The following is a 27,721-nucleotide window of genomic DNA, read 5'->3' on the forward strand; positions in this document are numbered from 1 at the left end:
ATGTTAATATTGCATATAATTCATGCAAAATTTTTTACTCACAAAAAGCTGCCTTTATAACATTGGGATCAATCAAATTTCCGGATTTCACTATCACTCTGATAAAAAATGGGTTCGATTCAAAAGACGAAAATGAAATCATCAAATCCATTTTAAAGTTATGAAAATTTAAATAATTCAATTTTACCAGAATATTATTATTTTCCTTTATAACTTAGCCAAATTACATGAAACATTATATTATCTATATAATTAAGTCAGAGTCTAAAAGCAAATAAAATGTAAAATATTCTTAAACCAACCAATAATCATCCCTCAGACCTGACGGATTGACTATTATCACTTTCAGGCAAATCCCATTATTTGAGACTTCACTTGTGTCTTCTATTCCTATCAGACTGAAACTCGAACCCTTTACCAAGAGCTGAAATAAAAAAGATAAAAAAAATACTTAATACTAACACACTATATATTCACTCCAATCGTTTTATCATGGAGATTTTTCTTCCCTGACTTACACATTTTTTAAAACTTCTGAAAGAGAATTTCTCTATTTTCGTTAAAAATCAGGTAGAAAGAAACCTTCAAATATAATTACGGCTGTTTTTTGGGAACCCAACCAAGAAATAGGGTGCCCAGATTTTTTATTTGCTCATAATTAGATTTTTAGCAATTAAAATAATATTATATATACAATCTATAAATCGAAATTTATTTAGAAAAAGAAGAATGTCCAACTTTTTTTGTTTCAATTGTGTATACGCCTTTCCTCTAATAAAAGATTGGCTAGAGAAAATAAACTTTCACTAGAAGCCGAACTCGAGGAGCTGACAAAATTTTACTCGCTATTTTTCAAAAAAGGAATTGAATATTCCTGCTTCCAAAACTTCAAAATACTGTCTTGTTATTTATCTTATATGAATCTTTTAAGTTCATCCTCATAGCTTTCATCGGTGATGTTGATGCTTCACCAAAATCATCTAGAAATTCTCTAAATTTTTTATTTAGAATATACGGTTTTTTTATGAGTTTAGGATAAGTTAGGAAAGTTATAAATGATAGTTGGCATCGACATATGCATATCATCTTATTTTATAACATTTAGCATTTTTAAGATTGTTTTATATATATCATCCTTTTCTGCTTCTATTAAAAACTTAAGTCTTTTGAAATTCGGATCTAGAATTAAGCCTACCTTATGTGATGGCTGCATAATTAATATTATTTAGTATATGGCATATATGTATATGCTAGTGTTTCGTCATCTTTGAATGCACTTATAAGATTTTCTCCATTATAAGTCACACAACTATACATTTATTTAAATAATTTTCTACTTCTGTGTATTCATCTAAAATTAAATTGACTACACTTTTAATATTGACGCTTGTTTTCATTTTCCTTGTGGCCAAAACAAATCTTTTTAATTTAATATCCTTAATGATAATATGTCCTGTAATGGGTAAAAAACTTCGATTTTTATAGTCATCTGCCCAAATATGAGTGGTTACGGACAAGTAATTATTATTGATCATGCTTTTAGTCTTAATTTTTATTTCATGGTATAATTTTTGACCTATAGTATTCATGAGAGTTTTCCGGTTCAAAACTTTTATATTTTGTTATCCATATATCCATATGTAACACCAAATTTATCTCTTGGCCTAGCTTGTAAAATCCTTCACTTTCTGTTGCATTTAAAGATTGAAGATCTTTACAAATAAAATATAACAGACTTTTCTGTAAAATTTAAGCAATTTAGCATAAAGTCTGCGCGATAAAAAACACCTAAACATAAAAAGAAAATAGAACTAACGAAATAATACCGGATGTTGTTTATAAAATGCGGAAGATTTTTAGTTTGCATAAATTATTCTTTTTTTAAAAAAGAACTAAATTAAATAAGAAAATATGTAATATAATTATAAAATTGCAAATTTATATTTATAAAAAACAAATTTAAAATTGATTCACGGGAAATTTATGTTCACAGCTGGGTAAAATTTTGGGAATGCCCGTCACACCTTAAAATTTAAAATTTATTCCCGCGCTCACCTCTATTGTTGATGTTCGACATAACAATAATCAGCTATGTTGTAAGAACAAAAGCGGCATTTAACAACTCAAATTTAATTCTGATGTATATTGCAAAAATGAATATTTCTTTCTTACTCAGGCCATGTGAAATGAGTCACCTTTTCTCATGGTCATAAATTACCTTTTTTCATTCTCATTCCCTCCCTTCCACAGACATATATGATCTAAGATTACGATATCATTTTAAGCGCAATTTATCAGCAGACACAGCAATAATAAAAAGCTTCTGGAAACTTAGATATATATAATAATAGTAAAAAAAAATTCAACAAATTTATATCTAACAAATATATATTTATCTAAAGTAATTCCTAGAATCGCCAAGGGAGCACCCATTTCATAATTTGAAACTCATTCTTTTCCTTTTTTAAGTTGAATTTAGAAGTGGAAGTGCATTAGTATAATTTTTTTAAAAAAAACCTTATATATATAACCATATATTGCTATTTGTCCTTTAAATTTTAATTATCGACCCAGTATGTCCTTACCTGTAAATTTACCGAATATTTTAGAAATGTGGGCTGATAACACCAAATACATTGTATTTAATTTATCTTGCAGGGCCAGAAAAAGGCGGGGGTGGTTAAATTCTCTTTCGCGCTTTTATTTTTATCCGATAGAAGATGGGTCCTAAAAAATAGGCATATGCATTTAAATAGAAAATTTGGCATGACCTCAAGGGGGTTTATTTATCAGTAAATAACTTATTTTTTAATTAGATTTTACAGACTGTGGAAGTACAGAAACTACATATGGCCTCAAATATATGATGAATCAACTTCAACCTTTAAAGTATATTAGATACACACGCTTTTCTATATAACTAAAAATTAAAATAAAATGTATACCTACTTACAAATATAGTATAACAAAAATATTTTTTTAAACTCTTATTAATAAATAAAATAATTAGATTTTTGTATATTATTAAATTTCGTAACTTCTTATACCTAAGATATCACCTCCAAATATTGAATTTACACTACCATCACCTATGTTGGGAACAAGTTTTCCAGAGATTTTTAATGCTCCATGGAATCTAATAGTTAGAAGCTCCTTTGAAGATCTTACTCTATCTCAAGATATATCGGTTATTTGATGTTTTGTATTTTAAATTTATATATTATAGTTAGGGTTAAAAATACGATTGGATTTTTATTTCTCTAAGGTCGGTCTTAGCGAATTACATATCGTTCGTTTCTAAATTAAGGTTTAAGCCAGTGTTTATAGGAGGAATATACTATATTTTGATTATTTTTTATATTTAAAGACGGTTATGATTACAACTGCGAAAAGTCGGAAGAAACAAAAAGAACTATTTATTGAAAGATTAAAACAATCTCAGAAAGATAATCTCAAGAAAAATAGAGAGAATTGCCAAATAACAGCCATCGCTTACTTGCAACAGGCCTCTTTCGATCAACTCATAAATAGAAGTGGTCTCGAACAAGATGATGGTCATTATTTTATATTTATAAAATTAAATATTGGTATATAAATAAAATTATAATGAGAGAAATATTAAAGAACAAATAATGCTAATCGAAGGCTAAATTACTGCATCAACTAAAAAGACCATTATGATTTTTCAGTGTAATAGTGTTTTAAATGAGGATATGTTAGTATAATCCGCTATGTTTATAAAAATTTAGAAATATATAATTTCATTGAATAAATAATAAATATTGCATGTTTTAATATTTTAAACCATTCTAATTTTAATGAACAATTAGATTTGTTTTGAATATCTTTAAATTAATTACATTTAACATAATTTTATAATGAAATAATTCATATTATATAACCATATCCCAATCATAAATTATAATATAATAATAAAAAGGTGCTCATTTTATACAAGTTCCCAAAAAACATGAATGGATTATATTTTAAAATAGTTATTTGAATATTTTGTTTTAAAAAATAAAATTCCTTATATTCTAATGTGAGGGATCTTATTATACCCCTTATATTTTAAAAAAAATTTTAAGTTCCGCTTGACATATGTCCAAGGGATGAATATTCATCGGATTAAAGTTTACATTTTTTGGAAATAAAGAGACGCATGTAAAGTCCCAAATTAAGAATTTACCTAAAGACGTCCTTAAGCCATCATCTGATGTTTTTTAAAAATACATTTAAAGATTATTTGCTATTAAAATATTACTCAAATGATTTTTAAAAAACTTTAATTATTTCTTAATTTGTTTCTGTCTATGGTCCCTAATGACTCGCTGAAAGTGCGAAAGGACGAATACTCATTATTTAACTATTCATTCATACAAAGAAGGAACGCTAATTAAAATTAACAGAAGCATGGTTTAGAATATTAAATCTAAGTGTGGAGATTACAAGTAAAATCAAGAAAAACGAATGAAACCTATGATCTGTGTCTACTTAAATTAAGAGAAGAAGATATCTGGAATAAGTATGATTTAGCCCGGAAACCTGTCTCAAAATTTATTTATTTAAGAAGAATTCATACACTAATTTGTTCATTTTATGACTTTCGTTTATTATTTCTTTATTTTCTCGTAGGCCAAATAACAGCCTTTAAAAAGAGAACAAAAGGGCATTGAATTGGACTTCCTAAATGGAAATCTAATATTTAACAATAAAAATAGCTTTGAAAGAAAATACAGTAATTAAGAATATTCTCAAATGTATAATTATCCCAACTTACCTGATTGTGGTGTAGCTGGATTATGTTTCATTGATGTTAAAATCTCAAACTACTTTAAAAAAATTATTTAATAAAGAATGTTATTCTTTTTTCGCAACACAATATACAACTTTAGAAGGATAAAGCCCTATGCCATTCATCAAAATTCAAGAAAATGGTTGTTAGAATAATAGATTAAATGTATTGAAAAAATCTTCATCAAGTCCGACCTTAATTAAATCGTGAATATATTGGGAAATAAATATTCATCAAGCAAACGATGATGCAATTATATTATAAAACCTCCTTAAACTGTTAAATTTGTTAATTTATGTGATAATCAATTTGATTTTGTAATGTTATTTTTTATGAATATTATATTTAAAAAATAAATTCCCTGGATTATTTTATGCCTAAAATTATAGCGCCCTTTAATTCGGCTCAAAACCTGGTCAGGGCTTGGCCTGTCTCAGGCTATAAAAATTTATAAATCATATTTATTTTTTTAATAATAATTCTAAGAAATAAAATATAAAATTAAGTCTTCACCTATGTGATTAAAATTAATGATAATTAATATATAAAAAGATTTTGAACCGGGCTCAGGCCTGAAACAAAATAAAAATTTTAAGCTTAGGAGGGCTTTGCATTAAAAGTTAATTAAAATGTTGGGCTGGGCTTAAATCAAAGAAAATCGAATTTGCAGGGCTATGTAATATAAATTAAAATTTAAGCAATACGGTGGATGTTTTACTCTTTTACGATATAGTAATTTTATTTTAAGAAATATAACTAATTTTATCATTGGATACCATATCATTAGAACTCCAAAATAAAGTAAACCGGGATTTTTACTTATTATACTATAGTCACTATTTAAAATTTAGTAAATACCCTTTACTATAGTTGCTATTTAGAATTAAGTAAAAGTAGTTCTTTTTACTATTTACCAACCATCTTAAGTAAGATGGCAAGACCTTTGAAGTAAGATGGCAAATATACAATTTAACTCACAAAACACAAAATTTTAATTTTTAATGTAATAATGAACAGATATTATTTAGAAATTATAAATATTTATTTGTTAAAAAATTCACATATGGACACAAATAAAATGGATCATTCTTAGCACAACTTGAATATGCATATTCAGGGAATTTGATGTACTTTATCCAGTCTTTGCTTTTTATATTAAGGTCTTAAGTTTTAACGCATTACATAATTCTAATTTTTAATTTTATTATCGTTTTTAGATTTTAATAAATTTTTCCTATGCCATTTAATGTTCTTTTATTTGTTATTTAAACCCCTAACGTTAAGCCCCGGGAATAGTGAGTTAATGGCTATGGAAATATTTCTAGATAAGCTAAAAACTTTGGACCAAGTTTAATTTGTAAATTAGAGCAAAAAATACTTATAAGAAAAGTTGTTGAAAGTTAAAAATTGTTTTTAATCAGTATTTTTTGAATAAGGAGCTCCCGGCACTAAATGAATATGAAACTAGATAGTATGTATAGAAATAATCCCTTGACCAAATTTAAAACAATTAGCCTTAAAGATGAAAAAGTTATAACCTTTTATCCCCATCTTTCGGATAGCCCTGGTTTCCTCTAAAATATTTTTTTTTATTTTGAAAAATGGGGGGAAACTGGAGCACAGCGTGAACCGGATGAAAAAGCAAATGCCAATTACTTTTTAATCATTTGGAGTTAAATAATTTAAATTTGGTCGGAATGCATTTTTATATAAATTTTCTACCATAGTTTACCTAGAATTGGGAGCTCTGCAATCAAAAGATATTTTTAAATAAACAGTTTTGTGCACAAATTTAGGACAAGTTTATAAACTATGGAAGAACAAACTCTCAGAGTTTTTTTTTATTATATTGCTAATGAAGCTATTCTATTAGTTTTAGCCTAACAAAATTTCTATTGACAAGATAAAGAATCACTGTTGATATAACTCAGATATATTATTATAAAAAATTAAAGTAGTCGTTTTTTTAATTGAAATAGGGTGGTAGATTATTAGGTAAGAAGTAAATAGCTATCGGGCCATAAATAAAACTTACAAAAAATCAATTCCCTTAAAAAAAATCAAAGAGAAAGTAAATGAGGGATTCATTTTTTTTCTAGATTAATAGAGATTATTATATAGGTTTCTTCTATAAATATATTAATGAAGTGGTCATTGTAAAAAGGAGAGCCCTTTCCCTTTCATGAAAAAAATATGGTTGGCCCCCCATTTTCTTTGAAAAATAGTTTTCTTAGATGAAGATCAATTTTAAAAAACTCTAATCTGACATAGATAATTGATCTATTTTCAAACTTTTGAGTGATTAGCCTATCAAGGTTTGAATGCTATTTTTATTTATACTATTTAAATCGTTTTTTACTCAAATGTTTATATTAATTAGAAAATGAAGATAAATTTGATATGGTAACGACGGTTAATTGCAAAATTTCTAACACGATATTTCCATCTTCCTTGAGTAGTATTTTTATCAAGCTGTTAACTTTTCTTCACGATGAAGACTTGCATTTTAATGTGGCCTCCATAAAAAGTTTTTTTAATTAAATATTTTATCAAATTTTAAACATTACATTTCCTAAGTTATCCGATATATATATACTACTACATCAAATTTTTACTGTAATCATATATATATATATACTATATCTCGTTAATATGAATCCATATCAGTTAAATATAAACTATTACACGTATAATTTTTTAGAGCATTCGAAGTAGGATAGCTGAATCATTATTTGTCAATTGGAGAGTAAAATTTTTATTTATTAATTAAACATCAATTTTAAAAGAATGACCACGATAATTATTAATGTTAAAATACAAAATAACTCATAATTAATAAAATCAACCCGAATAAAAAATCAAATGAATTATAAAACAAAAAAGAAAACAATAAGTAAAAAAAATAACACTGTTGATGTTAAATGTTGGGTAGAAGAATAAAAGGGAAGGATAAAGGAAATTCTCAAATTAGTAGTGTTGTTAAACTGCCTGATTTAACTAATTTAATATTAAGAATTTCGCCAAAATAATATTACGCAAGCCTTGAGATTAATTTTTCTGCCATTATGAGCAAAATCGCCATAATATTCCCTGGCTAAACTATTGGGTTAGTCATTTTTAAAAATCGAACCATTTAACAACACTACAAATGCGCATCCCTATGAAAAATCTATTTTTAAGCACTCCCCTAATATAATATAATCTGAGCACGCTTAAAAAAATATTTTTACATTTATATACCATTGTTATTTTCTGATATTCATCCAAACATGCCAAAATACATTTCGGATGAAATTAAAATTTCAAAAACGCGCTCATAAAATGATTTAAGGTAAACAAAATAACACATTGACAAAAAACCATCTTGATAAGTTTTAAATAATTAATTTAACATTAAATTAATTGATTGCACAATGTTTTAATCAAAAATATTTTTCACTTTTTTTAAAATTATACACAGAGATCTCATTTAATAGATGAACCGTTTACGCTATATTATAGTTTGGATACATTAAAAGATTGGGGCTTAGAAACAACTAATAAAAAAGATATATTAAACTGTACAAATATTCAACACAAAAAAAAAATGTAAAATCTATGAAAATATTTTTCTTAACAAAACTAAATAATTTCTAAAAAACTGCACAACTAATCAAAAAAATACAGCGTATATAATTTTATTTTAATTTCAAAATAATTATATTTTACAATTAAAATCAAGGGGTGTGTACGTTGTTATGACCTACCCTTGAATGGAGTATAAATACAAACACAAATTTATTCAAAAGAATATATTTAAAAAATAGACATTCATTGTTTTGCCAACTATTTAGTATATTGGATCCCCCAAACGTTTTAGTCTCTATCATCTAATAAAAAATTTTGATTTATGTTTTTGCTTTCATCCTTGGACCATCTGGGAAAACGTTGTAAATAAAGAAGTTCCAGAACAATATATATATTCATTGAGGACATGTCCATAGATTGACGTGGATTAAGTGCCATAAAACACTAAATGAGTTTTTTGGGGGTCTAATTATGACATTACTTTTTAAAATATAAAATTAATATTGGGAAAATCTGCTTGGAATTGGAAAAATAAAAAATTATAGCTTGATTATTTATAAGATAAAATTATAGGCACATAATTTTTACTATAATCTTTTATTTAGTTTAAACTATTTCCTTGTTTAAATAATATATATCTATTATATAAACTTGCTAAAGTTAAAAAACTCTGTACTTTTATATTGTGGAATTGCATGTGCGAAGACCCTCTATATTTTATGCGATCTATATTTGAAAGATTGACGAAAAAGGAAATGGTATTAAAAAAATTATTCCGCATACAATTTATAATATTTTAGCCATTTCTAATAAATTGGGTACAAACTTTGTTGAATCAATTTTCCCAGCTTCCTCCATACTTTGCCTACATCATATTCAATTATATGGTATGAATTTACTTTAAATCAGAAAATGATAATACATTTATTGTTATATTTATATATAGTTAGGATATTGTATGTACTGCATCAGATTTTCAAAACAGCCAGAAGCTCAGATTCTAAGCTGTTCTATATTATGGCAGTTATGCCCATTTGTGAATGGAATTTCAATTAAGGATCTTAGCCAAACATTAAGAAGAGAACAATGCGACGTTTATAAATTATAATGATATTTTTTCTTTTAAAGTCTTGACATACTTAATTATATATATAGTAAATTAGAGACCTCTAGGCCTGGCCCGAAACAGGTAAAAATAGTATGATTAAAAAAATCCGATCCAGTTTAATTAAAAATCTGGGGCAGGACGGACATTAAAAAAAATGAATTCAAAATTTTTCAATTAATCAGTTGGAAAATGTTTGAAAATAATCAATTTATTTCTCTTTGAAACGATTCGAAAAAATTAAGTCATAATTATTCAAAATAACGAAATTAATTTTCGGCCGGTTAAAAATGAACGAATTTGGGTGGACCTAAAATTTTGTTGACTTTTGCAGGTCACTGATATATATTGTCCAAAATAGGAATTCATCTTTAAAATAAAATTAAAAGCCTCTAAATTTTTATGACTTTATTACTATTGACTTATTTTTCCATACAAAATATATCATATTTATAATTGTTAGATGGCTTTGTCTATTTTAGCCTTCAATCCGCCTACCAAAAAAATTATAGTTCATGCCCCTGATTTAACGAGCATTCCTACACAATTATCAGTAACGGAGGTATAGTTTTAAAAAAAATTTTTGAGTAATACTAGCATAATCCATCAAAACTATATAAATGTTCTATCGATTTCTCAAAATATATAAGAATATTTTCAATTAAATAATATTTTCAATATAATTATACTATAAATATATTTAATATCGAATGGACACTGAAATTCACTAAAATTAAAATTTAAATGCCATTTTACTAAGTGAAAATATATTCTCAGCTCAATGAGTGATCTAAAAAGTCATTATCTTGAAGGGGGTTTGAATGTGAAATTTTGATATAACTATAAAGAAAATAATATTTATTTGTATAAATACTTGTATTAGCGACTAAGGGGTTCCTCATGCATGTGACTCATCGAGATAGTGAATAATTCCAGAAAATCGTAGTGAATATTGTGCACGAAAAATTGCGAATAGCAAAAGGAAAGTCGATAAATAGCTGAGGGCCATGAAATTCACTATTTTAGGTGATTTTGAAATCTATCACAATCCCGATGAGTCACGCTTATGAGGCACATCTTCAATTAGCGAATTAATTTTAAAAAAAACAGCTTTAATGTTGTTAAAAAGCAAGCTCGTGCAAAACGGACTTATTTTAGAGAATTTTTATGTTAAAATTTAGACAGGTATGACTCGAATTCTAGTCAAGTCGAGGTTAATGTTTATGATTAAATCCTCAAATGAATCGAGCCGTTTATCACAAGCACGACCTGGCTTCTTAACAATGCTAAAATTAGATTCTTTATTTATAATTCATATTTTATTTTTGAACAAAGTTAACAAAATTTAAAGATGTTTTGCAGGAAAGCTTGGAATTCTTTAACATACAAAAGGTCGAGTACCTTAACTACCAATTGATCAATACTAAAACCAGTATATATATATTACAATATGTTTTAAAAATATTCAATAATTATATAATTTAAATTTTAGTCACTAGTGTTGTTAAACGGATCTATTTGAATCGATTCCATAAAACGGCTAATTCACTTTATAAGATTGAAATACCCATGCCTCAAAATTTCACTAATAGATGTGCAAACCTTTCAGCCATCTATGAGCAAAATTTTCAAGTTCGCGTAATATTTTTCTGGATAAAGTATTGAGTTACCCATTTTAATAAATCGGATTAAATTATCGATTACCTTGTGATCAATTTCATTCAAAATTTAACTTTTACATCTTTCCCCACATATCCTCTACATCTATCTGAAATCATAATATCTCTATATTTTGGGAAAGATCTCCCCATCTTCTTTTCTTTTTCGATATATTATTGCACCAACTATCAACTCTTACTACATAATCTTTTCCCCATTTTTTTGCCTCAATTTAATGTAATATGAGGTCATAAAAAAATTACCATCAAATTCCAGAATTTATCGTATTAGAATAATATTCATCATAAAAACATACCTTTATTTTAATTAATATTACAGAAAGGATGCACAATCCGAACTCATTTGTTAGAGATTATTATATTTTCAAAAAATCGATTTATCCGCAGTTGAGCTTGCTCAGGATTGATCCCTCTAGCGCTGATATAATTATCGAAAAAGAAGTTATTATTTAAAATAAACAATTAATATTTTTTTATTCACATTTTTATTGTTATTCATGTTTACGAAAATAAATTAATATGCGGAAGACGCGTCTAAATGAAAAATAAAATTTCTATCTAATATCAATCAAAGTGAATTTAATTATAATAAATAGCAAAACTTTAATATCATCTATTTTTAATAAATTTTAAGTCTAATGTAAATAGCACAGATAATGATTAACATAATAGATGACGTTTTTTATCAAAAACATTAAAATAACAAATATAAGGTACTGCCTGATCCTATTTGGATTTACAATTACATTTATTTGATATAAATTTTATAGCCAAATATTCTAAGGGGTGGGAGGGGGGCAGAATTCATTTGCCTTCAATAAAAGGGAGGGGAAGATATAAATGTTGGGGGGCGGGGGTTGAATCTAGAACAGAGTATAGTAAAAAAAATAAAAATGAAAACTATTTAGCGCAGTTAGAATTTATACAAGTTCGTGGATAATTTTTAGATTACGGTTAGTATATTGATTATCCCTAGCCTAAATTCTATGCTGGAAAGGGTTTAATTAAGATTTTGTTGGTAGGAACAAATGATGACGCATTATAAGATCTTTTTTACTAATATCATATGGTTATTATATTATAATTGGTGAACGAATATCACGGCCTTCGGGATTTTTCCTAAGGTAGAGGTAGATTTTGGAGGGAGGTTTGCCTCCAAATAATTTTCTGTAGTGATTGGCGTAACAATAATAAACTCACATTAAAGTTGTTTTTATACAGGCATAAACGTAAATTATATGAATTTTACTACTATTCTACATACAAAGTTATCAAGGGTAGTGTGATTTTAATTAAAATATAAATGATATTTATGCGTTAATTTTATTTCAAAAATATTATATTTTTATACAACTTTTTTACTATTTTTATTTAGGAATTGTTAACCATTGTCAATGAAATTAACAGAATTCAGTTAGTGATGATATTCTTAAATTATTCAAGGAAGGATAGTGTAATTATTTTTAAAATAATTTTTCGAATAAATGCCCTAATTTATATTACATACTATATTTTTTTAGTTACAAAATACGACCTACTACTTGTGTGAAGAACTCAAAAAAAATCCTATATTTCTGAGAAAGGCATTGAATTCCAATTGCACACTATACGGAAATGGACTTTTAGGAAAAGTTACATTTCTATTTATTATTTGGTTCCCGTTCTAAATCCTAAAAAAATCGCTAAAACAAATTTTTAAATTGGGTATTTACTTATATCTATTAGAAAATTTATAGTAAATTTGAAATAATATTAATGGATTCTATGGAAGAAACACTTGTATTTAAATTGAGTTTTTTAAAAAATGGCTTAAAATAGGGGAAATATTATTAATATTACCAAAAGTTTTTCCCAATTATGAGAACATTGATAATATTTCATTCATTTAGCGATTTTTATAAAAACTCAATTTAAATGCAAAAGCTTACTTTCCTGGCATCTTTTAATAATATTTTCAATATTATTTAAAAAAAATTTCTAGGAGATATAAGCGAGATTCCCAATTTTTAGCGGTTTTTGTTTTCATGCAATTATAATAATCCCCTTCCCTCTTTCTTTTACTGAATTCTTATTAAAATGATATATAATCAATTTAGATTTATCATGAAATTTTATATTCACTAATATTTAGGAAAATATGTCGTTCGATATTCTTCAATCTTACAGCTGGATAAAAGTAATATGAGAATTTTGTGAATTTTTTTACAAAATGTTTTATAAGAAATTTTTATTATATTAAAATAGAGTAAGCTTAAGAATTGAGGTTTTAAAGGAAATATGTCAAGTTATGTGAATTAGAAAATAAACATTTACTCTAGTTGTTTTTTAGAATTGTTATCACCTAGGATTAGCGTTTATTAATTATGTTAGAGTTTTTATTTCTAACACTGGCATTTTTTTATAATTTTTAGAAATGAAAAACTACATATTTCTATATTTTATTTTGCTTTTATTTATATACTTTTGTAATCCCTGCTCACTTGCGCAGTTTAATTTTACATGATTACATTTAAAAAAGCAATAAACTTAATAAATGAAATCAATTGTCATTTAGTTTTTACTTTCAAATGTTTTGTGAAATACATGAATTATTATTTTTTTTAAAAAAAAATGAAGCTAATAGATTCGATATTCTATTCAGGAAACACATTATTATCGACACTGGAAGAGTTTCAAACTTTTATTCCAGCTCTCATGGGCATCATATTGCTTTATAACGAAAATTTCGCCATAATGCGCTGTGGTTTAGCATCACTTATAAATTTCCCCCTCTCATATAAACATGTATTTGGAAACTACGGGTCATTATTATAAAGAGAATTATAAATGAAAACAGAAAATATTGTTAAAAAATTTGTAAAATTATATGATGTCATATTTATAGGTTATATATTGCCATTGAAAATATGTATTTCCAATTTTTTTTTAAATAACTTGATAATTGTAAGTATTCTAATAGAAATAATTATTGTCACAATTAAGAATATGTGTAATTATAACTTCAATAAGGATTTAAGATTGTATTTAAAGTTTATTTCATTAATATATTGACTGGTTATTTTATGTATTACTTCCTTACAAAAAAAATTATTATCCTAGATATATATTGCTTGTTCCGATGTTGTTACGAATCTATGCTTATGGGATCAAAAACTTACACACTAAGAATACCGTAGAAAATCTTTTCAAAGTTTATTACACCATGCATAGGAAGCCTTTTGTTTTACAAGTGCGATATAAATAATTTCTGAATAAACTTCATTTTAAATATAGTATACAATAAACTTCCCGAATTTTAAGTGTAAGAATAAGCTATATATAGGTGTTTAAAGCTGTTATCTAATCATTTACATTTAAACAATCTTCTTATTTTTAACTATTGTATTATAATCAGGGACATGGAACGGAACTTTGGGTAAACTTATGGAACGGAACCGGAACGTGTATTCGGGAAAGGTCAAAGAACGTTCCTGAAAATTATATAAACTTCTTATTTATTTCTATAATTTAAATAAATAAACATCTTTAATCCATCTAACAGGTGCCTGCATATATTAAGTTCTTTTTATTTTCTTTTATAATTTTTTTTATCCAGGAAAGTGTTGAACGCTGTTTTTCGACATTCAAATTTATACTAACACAACAAAAAACTAATATATATGATAATCGCTTAGAAAATATATTATTGCTTAGATGTAATAATTGATAGATTAATTAAAATGTATAGATTTAAAAAATATATTTAAATATTTTTCCATGAACGTTCTGGAATGTTCCAAAATCTGGAACGGAACAATTTTTTTGAACGGAGCGGGAACGCCTATTCTGGGTCCCTGATTATAATTTAATATTCATAAATATCTTCTAAAGGTGTTAGCCTGTATCAGTCAAATAATGGAAGAAAACGAAATGAATGACAAGAGCTATTATGTTGATCCGATGATTATGTATGATTTAATCTTTTCAATGGAAAAGAATTTCAACATTGACTTAAGCTCTATATTAGAATTATTGCAAAATGGACAATCCTCAATAGAATGTTTGGTGAGTTGTTTATATGTATAATATTTTTTTTTGATAAAGTCTATTAGATCTTATTGTAAAGAATAACGTTTAATTTTCAAATTTAATAAAAAATATTTAACTCTTCTTTAAGTTTTGTAATAAGTGCATAGATATATTAAAATAATAATGATTAAAATATAACCAACATAAATTTTTAAAAAACCTGCAGAATTTATAAAATATAAGTATAAATGATCTAAATTCTAATGTGTAGGCGATACAAAATAAATTGTTATTATATATTATAGGACATATGCTACACCAATGATTCGGATGGGTTAAACTTCATAGAAATCATATCTATGTGCATAACTGTAATTAGCTATAATTCGGAATCCGGAAGAAGTTTGCAAATGCTTGTAAGATATAATTATGTTTTTTAAAAATATTTCTTATGTGTATTTTTATAAGATAATTTTAAGAGATGTCATACCGTATTATCACAAATATCTGGTCAATAAATCAAAGCAAAACAGCAATGATAAAAAAATAATCGCCGAGGAATTATCAGCTTATAAAACCATTTACACTGATATTCAAACACTCCTGAGGAACGTTGAAAGTTTTAGCCGGTAATTTCTGCAAATTTATTCAGAATTTAAATTGAAAATTAATTTTTTTTTTTAAAAAAACAAGGCCATTTGTGGGACACATGCCAAGGGAGAATGATCGAAAATTATTTCACAATAGAAACATTTTTGGTCACTTTAGAGACAAAGAAAAGTTTTCTGAGAACTGGAAAAAGTTAAATATACTTATAATTATGTTATACATGAAAGATAATAGAGGAATTATGTATTATGTTTTATAGAAATAAGAACATGAGTATAAATACTTGGCTGTCTGAATTTTATTTAGATATGGCAATATGCATATTACATTGAATTGGCGTTATCCTGTTAGAACAATTAAATTTAAATGTTTTTTCGCTGGGCTGTGAACTCAAGTTAGGGTGCAGACATTTAAAATTGTTTGTTTGGACATTCTAAGAAGACCAAATAAGAACCTATTTATGGACATCCAATCGAACCGGGGATAATATGGACCCAGAGCGAGTTGAGACCCCCCTTTAAAAAATAGGTTATAAGTTCATGTTATCAAAGTTTCCGTTAAATAGAGTTTAAAATTCCTGAATCTTAATTTGAATTCACAGCTCTTTAGGTAACAATTTAATATGAATTTGTTTCAAATAGAAGATATCAAGATCTAAAAGATAGTTTTATAAAATGATCCTCGCATTCTGACTATGACTATATCATAAAACATATGGTTGATGTCCGAATTATTAGCTTCAAAGAATTTTCTTATATTTTTAACAAAAACATTTCCATTTTTTTTTCTTCTGCAGACAAACATTCAACAATGTGATGAAAAGTGAAAAATTTGACCAAAAATATTTGTTGCAGCAATACGACAATTACACCAAGCCTCGAGATCTATTATTGTCATTTGTTTCCGATTTTTTATACATTAATCAATGCCGAATTTCAGAGCTAATACAGTTGGGATTAGTCGATAAACAAAATTTTAATAAATCAAATTTTCAATTGGATCAGCATTCAAATACTGTAAATCATTATAGTAATCGATGTAAATTGGAAATAATTTTAATTATATCACATCCTTAATTTTAAAAGGAAAAAAAGATAGATAATAAAATAAACAGATTTTTTAAAATATTACCTATATATAGAACGTTATAATATATAAGGTTTATCTTTATATATCTTAGGTTGGTAGGGTCATAAAGAATTTTTATTTGGAAGAAGTATGGGACGGTACAATATTTTGGGGATTTGTATATTTAATCTGGTGGATACTTTAAAGCAAACTCATAAGACTCTTTATATTAGTTTAATGTCACAACTTTAGAAATATGAATTAAGAAATATTTAGTATAACTATATACATGACCATGATAATATTTAGATAAATTAATTGCTGTAAACGACAGGTATTTAACTCCAAACTCCAACTTAATTTATAATTATTTATTATTTATCAAAACATTCTTAGAAAATAGCGGAAATTGTAAATGCATTATTGAGGCTAGTTCCATACGACATACAAACATTAACAAGATATGGAATTAACAGGTTATCCAATAAATTACATCAATTAATTTTTATATATAACCTGATAAGGATGATTTCTCAAAATATTTTTTGCCCGTTAAGTAGGCTGTTGATAATTATAATTAATTTAATTATGATGGAGAGCCAAAAACTATATTGTACTAGGGGTAACCATGTATAATATTTGAAGGTTTTGCTGAATCAAAATCAGAGTTGTTAAATCATCGCGATACTATCTATATAAATTTTTTGATACATATCGGTATTGAAATATTTTCTTTTCATTCTATCTTAATTCAGTTTCCTTACCAACAATCTTTTCATTCAATTTAAAATATAAAAAAATATCCAATTTTAACATATTTTTTTAATGGAAATAATTCTAATTTTGATAGAATAAATTAATTGATAATTACGATACCATTATTCAATTGTAGTTTTTTTACAAATTTCAATTTAAAAATTTTTTAGAAAAGCAATTCGAATTTTTTTAATAATTAATATCTTTTCCAGGAAGATTAACAGCAATTGATTAAAGTGATAGTAGAATTCTTTAATAAATAAAAATTCAAAAATAAGAAATTCACAATTATTAGAGCCAATGCTACAATTGGATAAAACAAAACTTTGAAAATTATTATTTCACACAGATTAAAGAGACTATTTTTAATAATTATTTTTAAAATATAATACTACTATTCCATCTAGCCCACCAGTAGAACCCAGGGGCAGACTGGCGACGCTACGGCCTCGTTGGCATTTTTTATAGCGGCCTCATGGGGGTATCGCCCCCATACCCACATTTTGCGGGCATTCGGCCAATTTTAGTCCGGTCTTAGAACGGGTTCCCATAAATGGCTTCTTTGATTTACATGATTTTTATTACTTCTTATTTTTGGAAAATAAGTTCAAGCGTTTTACATATTTAGTAAAAAAAAAAGAATAGTATTATACGCTAATCATATATTTTATTTTAAAAAAATGCACATCTAAAATCATATCCATTACCTATACAAAATAATATTCATTGAAAATATATATTTTATATTAGATTTACAACGATATTGCACTATAAAATCAAATCATACATCACATGTTAAATATAAAAAAAATGCATACTCAATATATTAAATCAATTAATTATAAATATAAAATAATTGCAGTTATACAATATTACAGAGAATAAAATTGCTGCACTTTTATAAAATCAGGCACCGATCATATTGTAAATTATATTAATAAGATTCTAATAAAAGAATTAAGAAAATATATAATTTTTACCTTAATAAATCTCTCATTAACTTTGAACCTTTGCGCAAATATACAGAATATCTTCTAGTTCAATCTACGCTAATAGTTCTCGTTCAACTGACAACATTAAAAATGCTTCTAATTTTTCTTGGTCAATATTAGCTCTCAGCTTATTTTTATAATTTTTAATTTACTAAATGCTTTCTCGCAATTAACCTGCGTAAATGATAAAGTTAAAATGTATTCATATGCCAAAAATAAATTAGTGTCATGCATAATCTTTTAAGAATTTCATACACGCATATTAAACACTTGTTACATTTATTATCACACTCTGATTTATTATCATATTGTAATATTCCATCTTCTTCATTTGACTCCTCACTTGTACATGCGATATCATCGTCCGTTTCATTTAATTCTGCTACCAAATCTTTGAATACACTGGCAAATGAACATAATTCGTTATGAAATTTAACACTCAATATATATGCCAATTGTGCCAGTTTTTCCAAAGCCTTTTCAGAAATACCTTTACTATTTATTTCATCAAAATGTCTTGGATGCAAATATTGCACATTTAAGATAAGCTCTCAATTCGCAGAAAGTAGTTCCACAAGCTGTTTATAATTTGATCAATTATAGGACGAAATAGTTCGAACCTATAAAGGTCTATCTATTATTGAGGACGTTCATCTTGGTATTTGTCACTATATATTCTCTTAGCTCGTCCTATTCGATCTTTTTACAGAGCATTTTGTACTCAGGTACTCTCCGGGAGCTATAAATATGAAAATGTTTCATTTAAATTAGCAGCCATTTTATTGCTTTATTTTGAATCGTTGTAATAATCGATGATGCAGAAGATTTCGCATCTTCTTTCATTTTCCATGCTGACAAAGTACCTAATTTTTTAGTTTGAAGATATGACAGTGGCCTCATTATTTTAAAAATTTCCAAATATATTATAGCTGTACTTAGAGTCTTAGATTTACATAGATTATCAAGTTTTTGTCTCAAATTATTTATTATCTATTATAAATTGAACTGCCTTTATTGCTATTGGGAACAAGCTCTCTTTACCATATATCCATCTAAGGGCTTTTTCACGTGCCCACCTCCTTATCTCACCTATTTTTTGCAGCCTTCTCAACTTATTTTGGCCAGATGAATTATTCTGTTTCATCCAAGCATCCATCCTTTTGTCTGATTCACCGACCTGGATTTTATTTGATTTCAATGAATTGAGAACAAGAAATGTTGGCTATATTATTTCTACAATAAATCAATGTATAAAAATATAATATAATAAATTAATCAAAACTTAGCTTTTACTCTACTCAAACGGAAGCGTTTTCACTTCATTTGAAAAAAAATAAAGAAAAGAACGTGGTAATGATATGTAGCGTCAAGCGACGTTATTAATATATTATGCATTAAAATATAGTAAACGACATGCATGACAATTCTCAAGGAATGTGATATTCAAATCATAGAGATATCATTAAAAATAAATAAATGATAAGAGAAAATAATGTGAACATAATAATAATTTTTTCTAATCGGCCTCTATTTTGATATTTTCCTCTGATCGGCCTCAAAAAGCGACATTTTCTCGCGGCCTCGTGGGCAAAATGCCCACCGGGTCTTATGGCCAGTCCGCCCCTGGTAGAACCTGTATTCAGTATTGCAAATACATGCCTGAGAGGAGTAAATGTCTCTCTGATAAAACTTTGAAAATTATTGTTAGCAAATAAAATAATTAGTATTAATAATTATTAATGTTATTTGTGAATATAATATAATGTAAAAGAATGATGATAATAACTAATCTTTAAAAAAACCTACTCGATGAGGGCCTAAAAAAAATTGTATCGATATGCATTTTTTTATTTTATTGATTTAGATATTTTATTGTAAGATAAACAACTCTGATCAAAAGTTTGATAATATATATAACATTTCACAACTGTGTATTTTAGTCACAATAAAGCGATAAACTTTTATATTTCAGTTATTTGACTAAAGTAATGCCAACAATAGATTGGTCATTGGATATTTCGAGGCCATCGTTAAATATTATTTACAAAAGGCTGGACAAGATGCTCTTAAAAATAAATAAGAATACAAATTCAAATAAAGTTTATTTTGATTACCATCCATATCAATATTATATAAAAAAAAATTTAAAAAACGAAATTATTAATTAATTCAATAAGTTTAATATTTCTTAAGGACTCATTACTATATTTAATATATAATCAAGAATTATTATGAGCTGGATTATCTAACCGTCCCAATCAGAAGTAAATTCTATTTTAATTAAGTTCATTTGTAATTAATTATTTATGTATATAATTTGTGTATTTGATATTCCCAGGTATTATAGGCACAATGAAAAAATATCCTTTCATAGCCCATTTGCCAACTATTAAAGTATTTTATATGATATTTTATATTTGTGTTTTCATTTTTTAATTTATAAAATTTTAAAAAGTGTTATTAGTATATAGATTTTCAATTGCTACAAAGAATTTTAAATATTTCAAGGCAAATGCAAAATGTTTTAATATCATTATTATTATTTAAATATTAGTCCATCACTCAAACTTGCATAAATATGGTTCATCAATATACTTTCAGTTGCACACCTTACGATAAAGTTGAAGATGTTTTTGATCTAAACGGGGATTCATTCATGTCTCTCACTTTAGACCTGGCCATTGAGCATATGTCCATTTTGAGAGTTTAATAATTGATTTATGATTATGTCACAGATAATTTGCAAACAAAAAAAAATTGTAAATTTTAATTTTTGAACTAATTTAGTTTCTGTGCTTATATTTTTTTTCAATTTTTTATTAATATTCTTACCTTTAATTTTTATCTTTAAACTATAAAACTATAAGATCAGGCAAAAATAAAACAAGGTCATAAATTAAAATAAAATTTTATTTTCAAAAATTGAAATAAAACATTTAATTTTTTTTTAAAACTTGTAACACTTTAGCTAGCATAAGTGTAATAGATTATATAATGTATGAATTTTATTTCTTCTATTTTAATCAAATAAAGGAGAACTTTATAAATCTCGGAAACATTCCCAACTCTATGGCAAATACGTTATCTCACAAATTTGACAGCTATTTGTTTTTCTTTTATACACCTTTACTGCTTTATTACATCAAATGCGAATCGAGTAATTATTTTACTTTTCTATTTATTTAAATATATATAAAACGCCAAGGATGATCTCTTCCTTAGAGTAACTATTTTTTCTCATGCTAAATTATCTAAATACATCACAATTATATTATTGGGCATAGTGTTATCTCCCCTTATTTTCATGGCGGAGTACTTATTTGGAAAGCGATGACTTTTTTTTAAGAATATATACCAAATTTTTTCGTTTAAAAGTTATTTTTTATCCAAACTTAAATATTTTTTTTGAAGTAAACCAGTTTGTCATTGATTGATTTTTTATTAAATAATAAAATATCTGCAATAATTGAAGAAAAATTATTGGCATGCTTAGATGAAAAATGGTTTATAGCCAAGAATAAAATTGTTGCGCCTTAGATAAAATAAAACATACTTATTAAATTAGAATCCATGCTTCCAAAATAAAATAAAAATTATTTCGTTCACAAAAATTCGCATATTATTATCAAGCACTAATGCAATTAGAATGTTTTAAGTGAGCTTATTACGAGTATAAAAGAATATAAAACTGACTTTTAATTATCATTTTTAAACCACCTTATATAATATCTAACAACTACAGAAGAGTTGAATTGATTAATTTTAAACCACTTTTACACAAAACAATGTTAAGTTATTCTTTTTACCTGATGAAGTTATGTATTATGTATTTTTTAAATCTAATATAATAATTATAATTTCTCACCTATTAAATTTTTGAAAATATGTAATTAAAATTGTACATGCTACTTGGGCATAAATAATTTTTTTTTCCTATCAAAATATATTTAATCGTGAAAATTCTTATATGGTTTAAAAATTTTTTATCTTTCACATATAAAATCACTTCCCTATCAATAAGATATAAAATATAAGACGCTGAAAAACATTGCTGAATTTTAATTAGAATAACGACGGGGTCAAATAATGTTCACCATTATTTTTCAATGATAGAGAGACCTATGATTTAATTTTTTTTATATAGTATATAGGGTTATATATTAATTTTATAATAAAATTATTAAAAACGATTTTTGAATGCCTTTTAATATGTCTGTGGTGCTCAAAGGTAATTTTTATACTTCGGAAATTGGTTATGTTTATTAGTTAAATCTTGCATGTGAAACGCGGCTTATATATAATGATATTTAGATTGATAATAAAAAAAATATTTATCTGTAGACATGAGCCCTGTGCAGAACTTGAGAATATAAATTTTTCCAATCTTTAATTTTCTTGATAGAACTTAGCGACAATCAAACAAAAACTTATAACATAAATTTTATCCTTATTATAGAAAATTATGTATTATTTTAAAATTTATATAACTTTGTCAATTAAATAAAGAGTTACACCCTTTTTAATTAAAAAAAAAATTCTCTTGATAAAGAATTTGAAAGTTGACATAATTAATTAACAGGGTGTAGAGAGCGAATCTTTTATTAGCTTAAAATGATATTTGCAACAGACAAATTTCCGAAAGTTGATTTTCCCTTGCCTCCCCTGGCTATGCCCATGACACAATATTATTTATAATAAAGTATATAATATTTAATTATATTATTCAAAAATGACTATTATTATCTAAACACAATTTTTAGGCCTTGATTTAGACGAACATATTTTTTCTAACATTTTGAACGCCATAGTCAGGATATTAAGTCTGGATAATTTCCAAAATTTTTACAAGGAAAATCACCAAGGTAGTGTATCTCACGATAGACAAAATCTATCCAGCCAAGGGGCATATTATAACAATAATAATTCTAATATAAACAAATCTGGTGGATACACTATTAACACTTCTGACGAGGCATCATCGTTAGACGGAGAAACTTTGTGTCATGTTTGCTTATGGAGTATATTTTTATACCTATAATTTTTGTATTATATGAGAATATTAAGTATACAATTTTTTATTTAATTATATACATGATCAAGCATGATAAAAAAAATAATTAGAATGTAATATTCCTCAGATGTTTGTAACACATCTAACTCAAAATTATATATTTGAGAGTGGAAACTAGAGCCTTGCAAATTCACAATTTTAGATTTTGTTTATAAGATCAGTCAAAAGATTTTATATACAAAGCCGGCACTGACAAATATTTTTTTGGTGAAAAATACAATTTTAAGGCATTTTTATAAATTAAAACTAGTAATCACTCGGTACTAATAATCCCAGAGAAATTCTAAATTATCATCATATTTTAAATGAAAAAAGTGGAAACATAATTTTCTATTTTAAATTTTTATACCCAAGTACGCCCCGATTTTTTTTAGACCCAGGCCTGGCTCGACACCGACTTTGAGCTTCAGGCCAATTTTTAGGGCTCGAGTGGAAACTTATATTCACATTTAGATTAATTAAATATATTAATAACTAGAAATTTGTAAGTAGTTATATATTATTATTTTTTGGCAAGGTTTGAAAGTCGCAATACTCTTCAACGAAAATTTGACTCATAATTATACGTTTAAATTGTACAAAATTTTGTCAATGTTGGTTGTCATCTATAAAAGTTATATTCAATATTCACAAATATTTGATCCCCTATGATTATTTAATAGATACAGCCATGATGAGGGATTTCGAAAAATTCATTTATTCCTACAGACCAAATTTGTATTTAACCTATAGATACATAAAAAAGACGGTATTTTTTTTACTCACTTGATTTGTACATTTACTCATAATTAAAATTATTGAAAAATTATAACCACCCATTAACTATGATTTTGATAATAAAAAGATATTACAAAGTAACTTGCAAATGACTTACAATTAATTCTTCTTACTACAAATAGAAGGAACACTATTCAGAACTATTTTTTAGATTTGGTTTAAGAGGTTAATTATTTTATTAAGAATGCGTCTTTTGTCAATGATTTAGGTATTGTTTTAGGCCCTAACGCGACCCACTTTTTAGGACTGGGTTTAAAGTATTTCGAGTTTATATATCACTGATGAGGCCAAATATCAAACTTCATAGATTATATTAACAAAATTTTTACTTAAATGTTGGGTTTTTGTAAATATAATTTTCATAAGAGCCAACCTAGGATTTAAAAAAAGAATATAACATAAAATGAGAATGAAAAGATATATTTAAAAAGAAAAATTAGTATAGTCGTATGCTCGATAAAAAAAATTTAAGAAGATAGGATGATTCATATATTTCAGAAAAATTTTGCTTTATAGAAAAATATTTTTTTGTCCCAAATCTGCGTTTCTATAACAAAAAAAATCCAAAACTTCCAAGACTGACTTGGCCTAATATATTTTATAAATTTTAATATTTATTATTATTTCAAGTCAATTGATGCAAGAAAATCATCAGCTCCTGATATAGATGGTTTCAGGGAATCAATGTTTAAAAAGTTTGTAACCAAAAAGGAAATCATACGAGATTTGATCGAAGAATACTCCCATTTGAAAATTTTAGTCAATGAAAGGATACACGATAAGAGTAATTAATTTGCATTATATAACAAATTTTTTTAAAAAAGAGAAATATTTTTTTAACATCATAAATATTTTATAATATATCATATATAAAAATAAAAGTATGATACTTTATACTAATAATATCATATTATTCGGCGCTGTTCAAGCTAATGGAAAAAAATTAGTTTATGCAATATAAATGAAAAGCAGACCCTAAGATCCCTCTTTTAACTGGGATTAGCTTTGGGCACTTCTAAATTTATTATTTAATACTTTTTATAGCTAACCACCCGTTTTTCCCGTTAGCTTGGTGTGGTGTTTAAGTTATAAAAGGATTTATACGAATAAAATATAATTTTATTTTAACAAATTAAAAAGATCAAAAGATAATTTTACTTTAACAATAATATGTTTATATCTTTTTATCCTTAAACATTTAAAGTTAATACATTGCACTAGCATATTTCTTTTATGATTTTTAGATTGATTTTTTATTATTTGCACTTCGCTACGCAACACTTTATCACGTGACACCATCGTCATACTCCCGTGATCGCGATATTTGATAACCCGACACATGATAACACTACATTTAATTATTGACAATAGATTAATTATTTAAATAAATTCATGTGTCCTCAAATTTGTTAATCTAAAGGCGAAAATTTTGTGAGGTAAGGTAAATGTTAGAATATTTTCAAATATAGAACTTGGAATAGGAGAATTTTTTTACCTTACCTTGGGCCTGCCTTTTTAATAATAATTTTAAATTTTATCAAAAATTACATATTATTGAATCAAACAAGTCATTTATTGTTCATATTTTCAATCTCACTTTTCAAACGCTGTACATAATAAACAGCTTAATTAATGAAATAAAATTTGGGTAGAGTAAAACTTGCCTGACCATAAATACCTTTTAAGAAAATCCGAGCCTGAGAAAATTTGACATTTGCAGGCTTCTTGATTTAGGTATAAAAATAAATTATTTGTAAGGTTTTGAGAGGATTGTGTGAATTTTAAATTTAACAACTTCGTGAATATACAGTTTAAGTAAAGTATTTTACACCTTTAAAACAAATACAAATATAACTAATTCGTTTAGTTTTATAATAATTTTATTTATTCTTTCCTAAGGCATTGCGAAAATCTATAAATAATTTATCTTTATAATGATCTCAATCAGAGACCCCTATAAATGTCAAATCTTCAAGCCCAGCCTGGATTTGCTTAAAAAAATATAATTTTGACCTAGGAAACAAATATTTATAAATAATCTACTTTCAAAATTTGATTAAATATCATCATCATAAAGTGTTGTTTGTTGACAAAATGACGCTAAGCCAAACCTGAGAAACTAGCCTTATTAAGAACTATGGCCTCCGTTTATAGTAAGCGCGACATCGCAAAGATATGATTTTCAAATTTCAATCATAACTATGCAACTCGTTTCATCGCATTGCTCAGTCATTATAAATTATACTGATTATTTTCTAGCTCTTGTAAATTAAGCAGCGATGAATATAGACCATCGTGCCTTTAGTACAAACGAGGCCTAAGGCTTTTATCGATCTGAATAATGATTTTATATTTTTTTAAATTAGATTTTAATAGTCCTTTACCATGTTCAATAAATGAACGATTTTATTTGTAGAAATGAGAAATCATAATTTGTCAAGCATCCTGATTGACCCTATTTATGACTCACCTTCCAGTGTGGTAAATTCAAAGTCTATAAAAATGGAGGATCAAACTAACCCTTCAGGTTCAAAGGAGAGCTTAGATCCAAATGGTATATAAATTATATTTTTATAAAATATAAATATTTAACAAAAATTTTGAATTTTTTATTATATAAATAATGAAGAAGATAACAAAGATGCCACCGGTTGTAAAAGATATGGTCCGGGTAGGAAAACATTGCGGATGACAAAAAAGAAAAGCAGTTTAAAACACGAACAAGCTTTCTATATTGAGGGCAACGCTCCAAGTTTGGATGCACAAAATTAAATATATATTATATGCATATTTTATTAAATCAAAATTTTTTTTAATTAATTAATGTTGCTAAATTATTAACATTATAAGTATAGATTTAAAGGGAGAGAAAAAGTTAGACACATTATTTTAAAAAAAATTCTATTCAATTTATAAAAATATTGCAAATAATATTACAATTTTAGCGTCCATGTATATGTTTACGAAACCTGAAATTTTGAAAGAAAGCGAAATTAATTCTAAAGATAATGTACAGTCATTATTAAATCCCTCTCTTAATGAAACGATATCATCAGAATCTGTCGCGAGTGAAACTTCAGCCCTTTTGGGACAAGATAAAGCGCATTTGACAGAGAGAATGAAATTGGACACCAATTTATATGATAAATACAATGATCAAAACGTATAACTAACTTGTTTATACTTATATTTATACTTAAACGGACGATGCAAAAAATAAAAAAAATTTGAATAAAGTTTAAACCGCGAAAATAATTTTACTTAAGAATATTTTAATATAATGTGCAATTCTCT

At 26.0% G+C, this 27,721-nt stretch overlaps 1 protein-coding gene across 1 annotated transcript in view; it reads left to right on the plus strand.

Annotated features, from left to right (window-relative positions):
* Positions 1–27,721, plus strand: part of LOC135924080 (protein unc-80 homolog) — a 55,941-nt gene extending 28,220 nt beyond the window's left edge. Inside the window, exons 19-52 of the mRNA XM_065459128.1 lie at positions 49–157; positions 2,817–2,889; positions 3,053–3,187; positions 3,368–3,554; positions 7,176–7,322; positions 9,023–9,120; positions 9,163–9,249; positions 9,309–9,455; positions 9,931–10,029; positions 10,803–10,899; positions 11,466–11,587; positions 12,522–12,599; positions 12,667–12,777; positions 13,278–13,322; positions 13,763–13,947; positions 14,246–14,375; positions 15,017–15,190; positions 15,460–15,570; positions 15,623–15,783; positions 15,848–15,955; positions 16,560–16,779; positions 17,228–17,307; positions 20,552–20,678; positions 20,804–20,843; positions 20,918–20,973; positions 21,134–21,283; positions 21,613–21,736; positions 23,340–23,597; positions 24,168–24,263; positions 24,313–24,398; positions 25,058–25,211; positions 26,844–26,981; positions 27,057–27,179; positions 27,373–27,721. Of these exons, the coding sequence (XP_065315200.1) occupies positions 49–157; positions 2,817–2,889; positions 3,053–3,187; positions 3,368–3,554; positions 7,176–7,322; positions 9,023–9,120; positions 9,163–9,249; positions 9,309–9,455; positions 9,931–10,029; positions 10,803–10,899; positions 11,466–11,587; positions 12,522–12,599; positions 12,667–12,777; positions 13,278–13,322; positions 13,763–13,947; positions 14,246–14,375; positions 15,017–15,190; positions 15,460–15,570; positions 15,623–15,783; positions 15,848–15,955; positions 16,560–16,779; positions 17,228–17,307; positions 20,552–20,678; positions 20,804–20,843; positions 20,918–20,973; positions 21,134–21,283; positions 21,613–21,736; positions 23,340–23,597; positions 24,168–24,263; positions 24,313–24,398; positions 25,058–25,211; positions 26,844–26,981; positions 27,057–27,179; positions 27,373–27,596 (4,280 nt within the window). The 3' untranslated portion in view covers positions 27,597–27,721. The remainder of the gene's footprint in view (positions 1–48; positions 158–2,816; positions 2,890–3,052; positions 3,188–3,367; positions 3,555–7,175; positions 7,323–9,022; positions 9,121–9,162; positions 9,250–9,308; positions 9,456–9,930; positions 10,030–10,802; positions 10,900–11,465; positions 11,588–12,521; positions 12,600–12,666; positions 12,778–13,277; positions 13,323–13,762; positions 13,948–14,245; positions 14,376–15,016; positions 15,191–15,459; positions 15,571–15,622; positions 15,784–15,847; positions 15,956–16,559; positions 16,780–17,227; positions 17,308–20,551; positions 20,679–20,803; positions 20,844–20,917; positions 20,974–21,133; positions 21,284–21,612; positions 21,737–23,339; positions 23,598–24,167; positions 24,264–24,312; positions 24,399–25,057; positions 25,212–26,843; positions 26,982–27,056; positions 27,180–27,372) is intronic.

The sequence above is a fragment of the Gordionus sp. m RMFG-2023 genome, chromosome 2 (genome assembly GCF_954871325.1).
Source record: "Gordionus sp. m RMFG-2023 chromosome 2, tfGorSpeb1-WG-v2, whole genome shotgun sequence".
Lineage (NCBI taxonomy): Eukaryota > Metazoa > Nematomorpha > Gordioida > Chordodea > Parachordodidae > Gordionus > Gordionus sp. m RMFG-2023.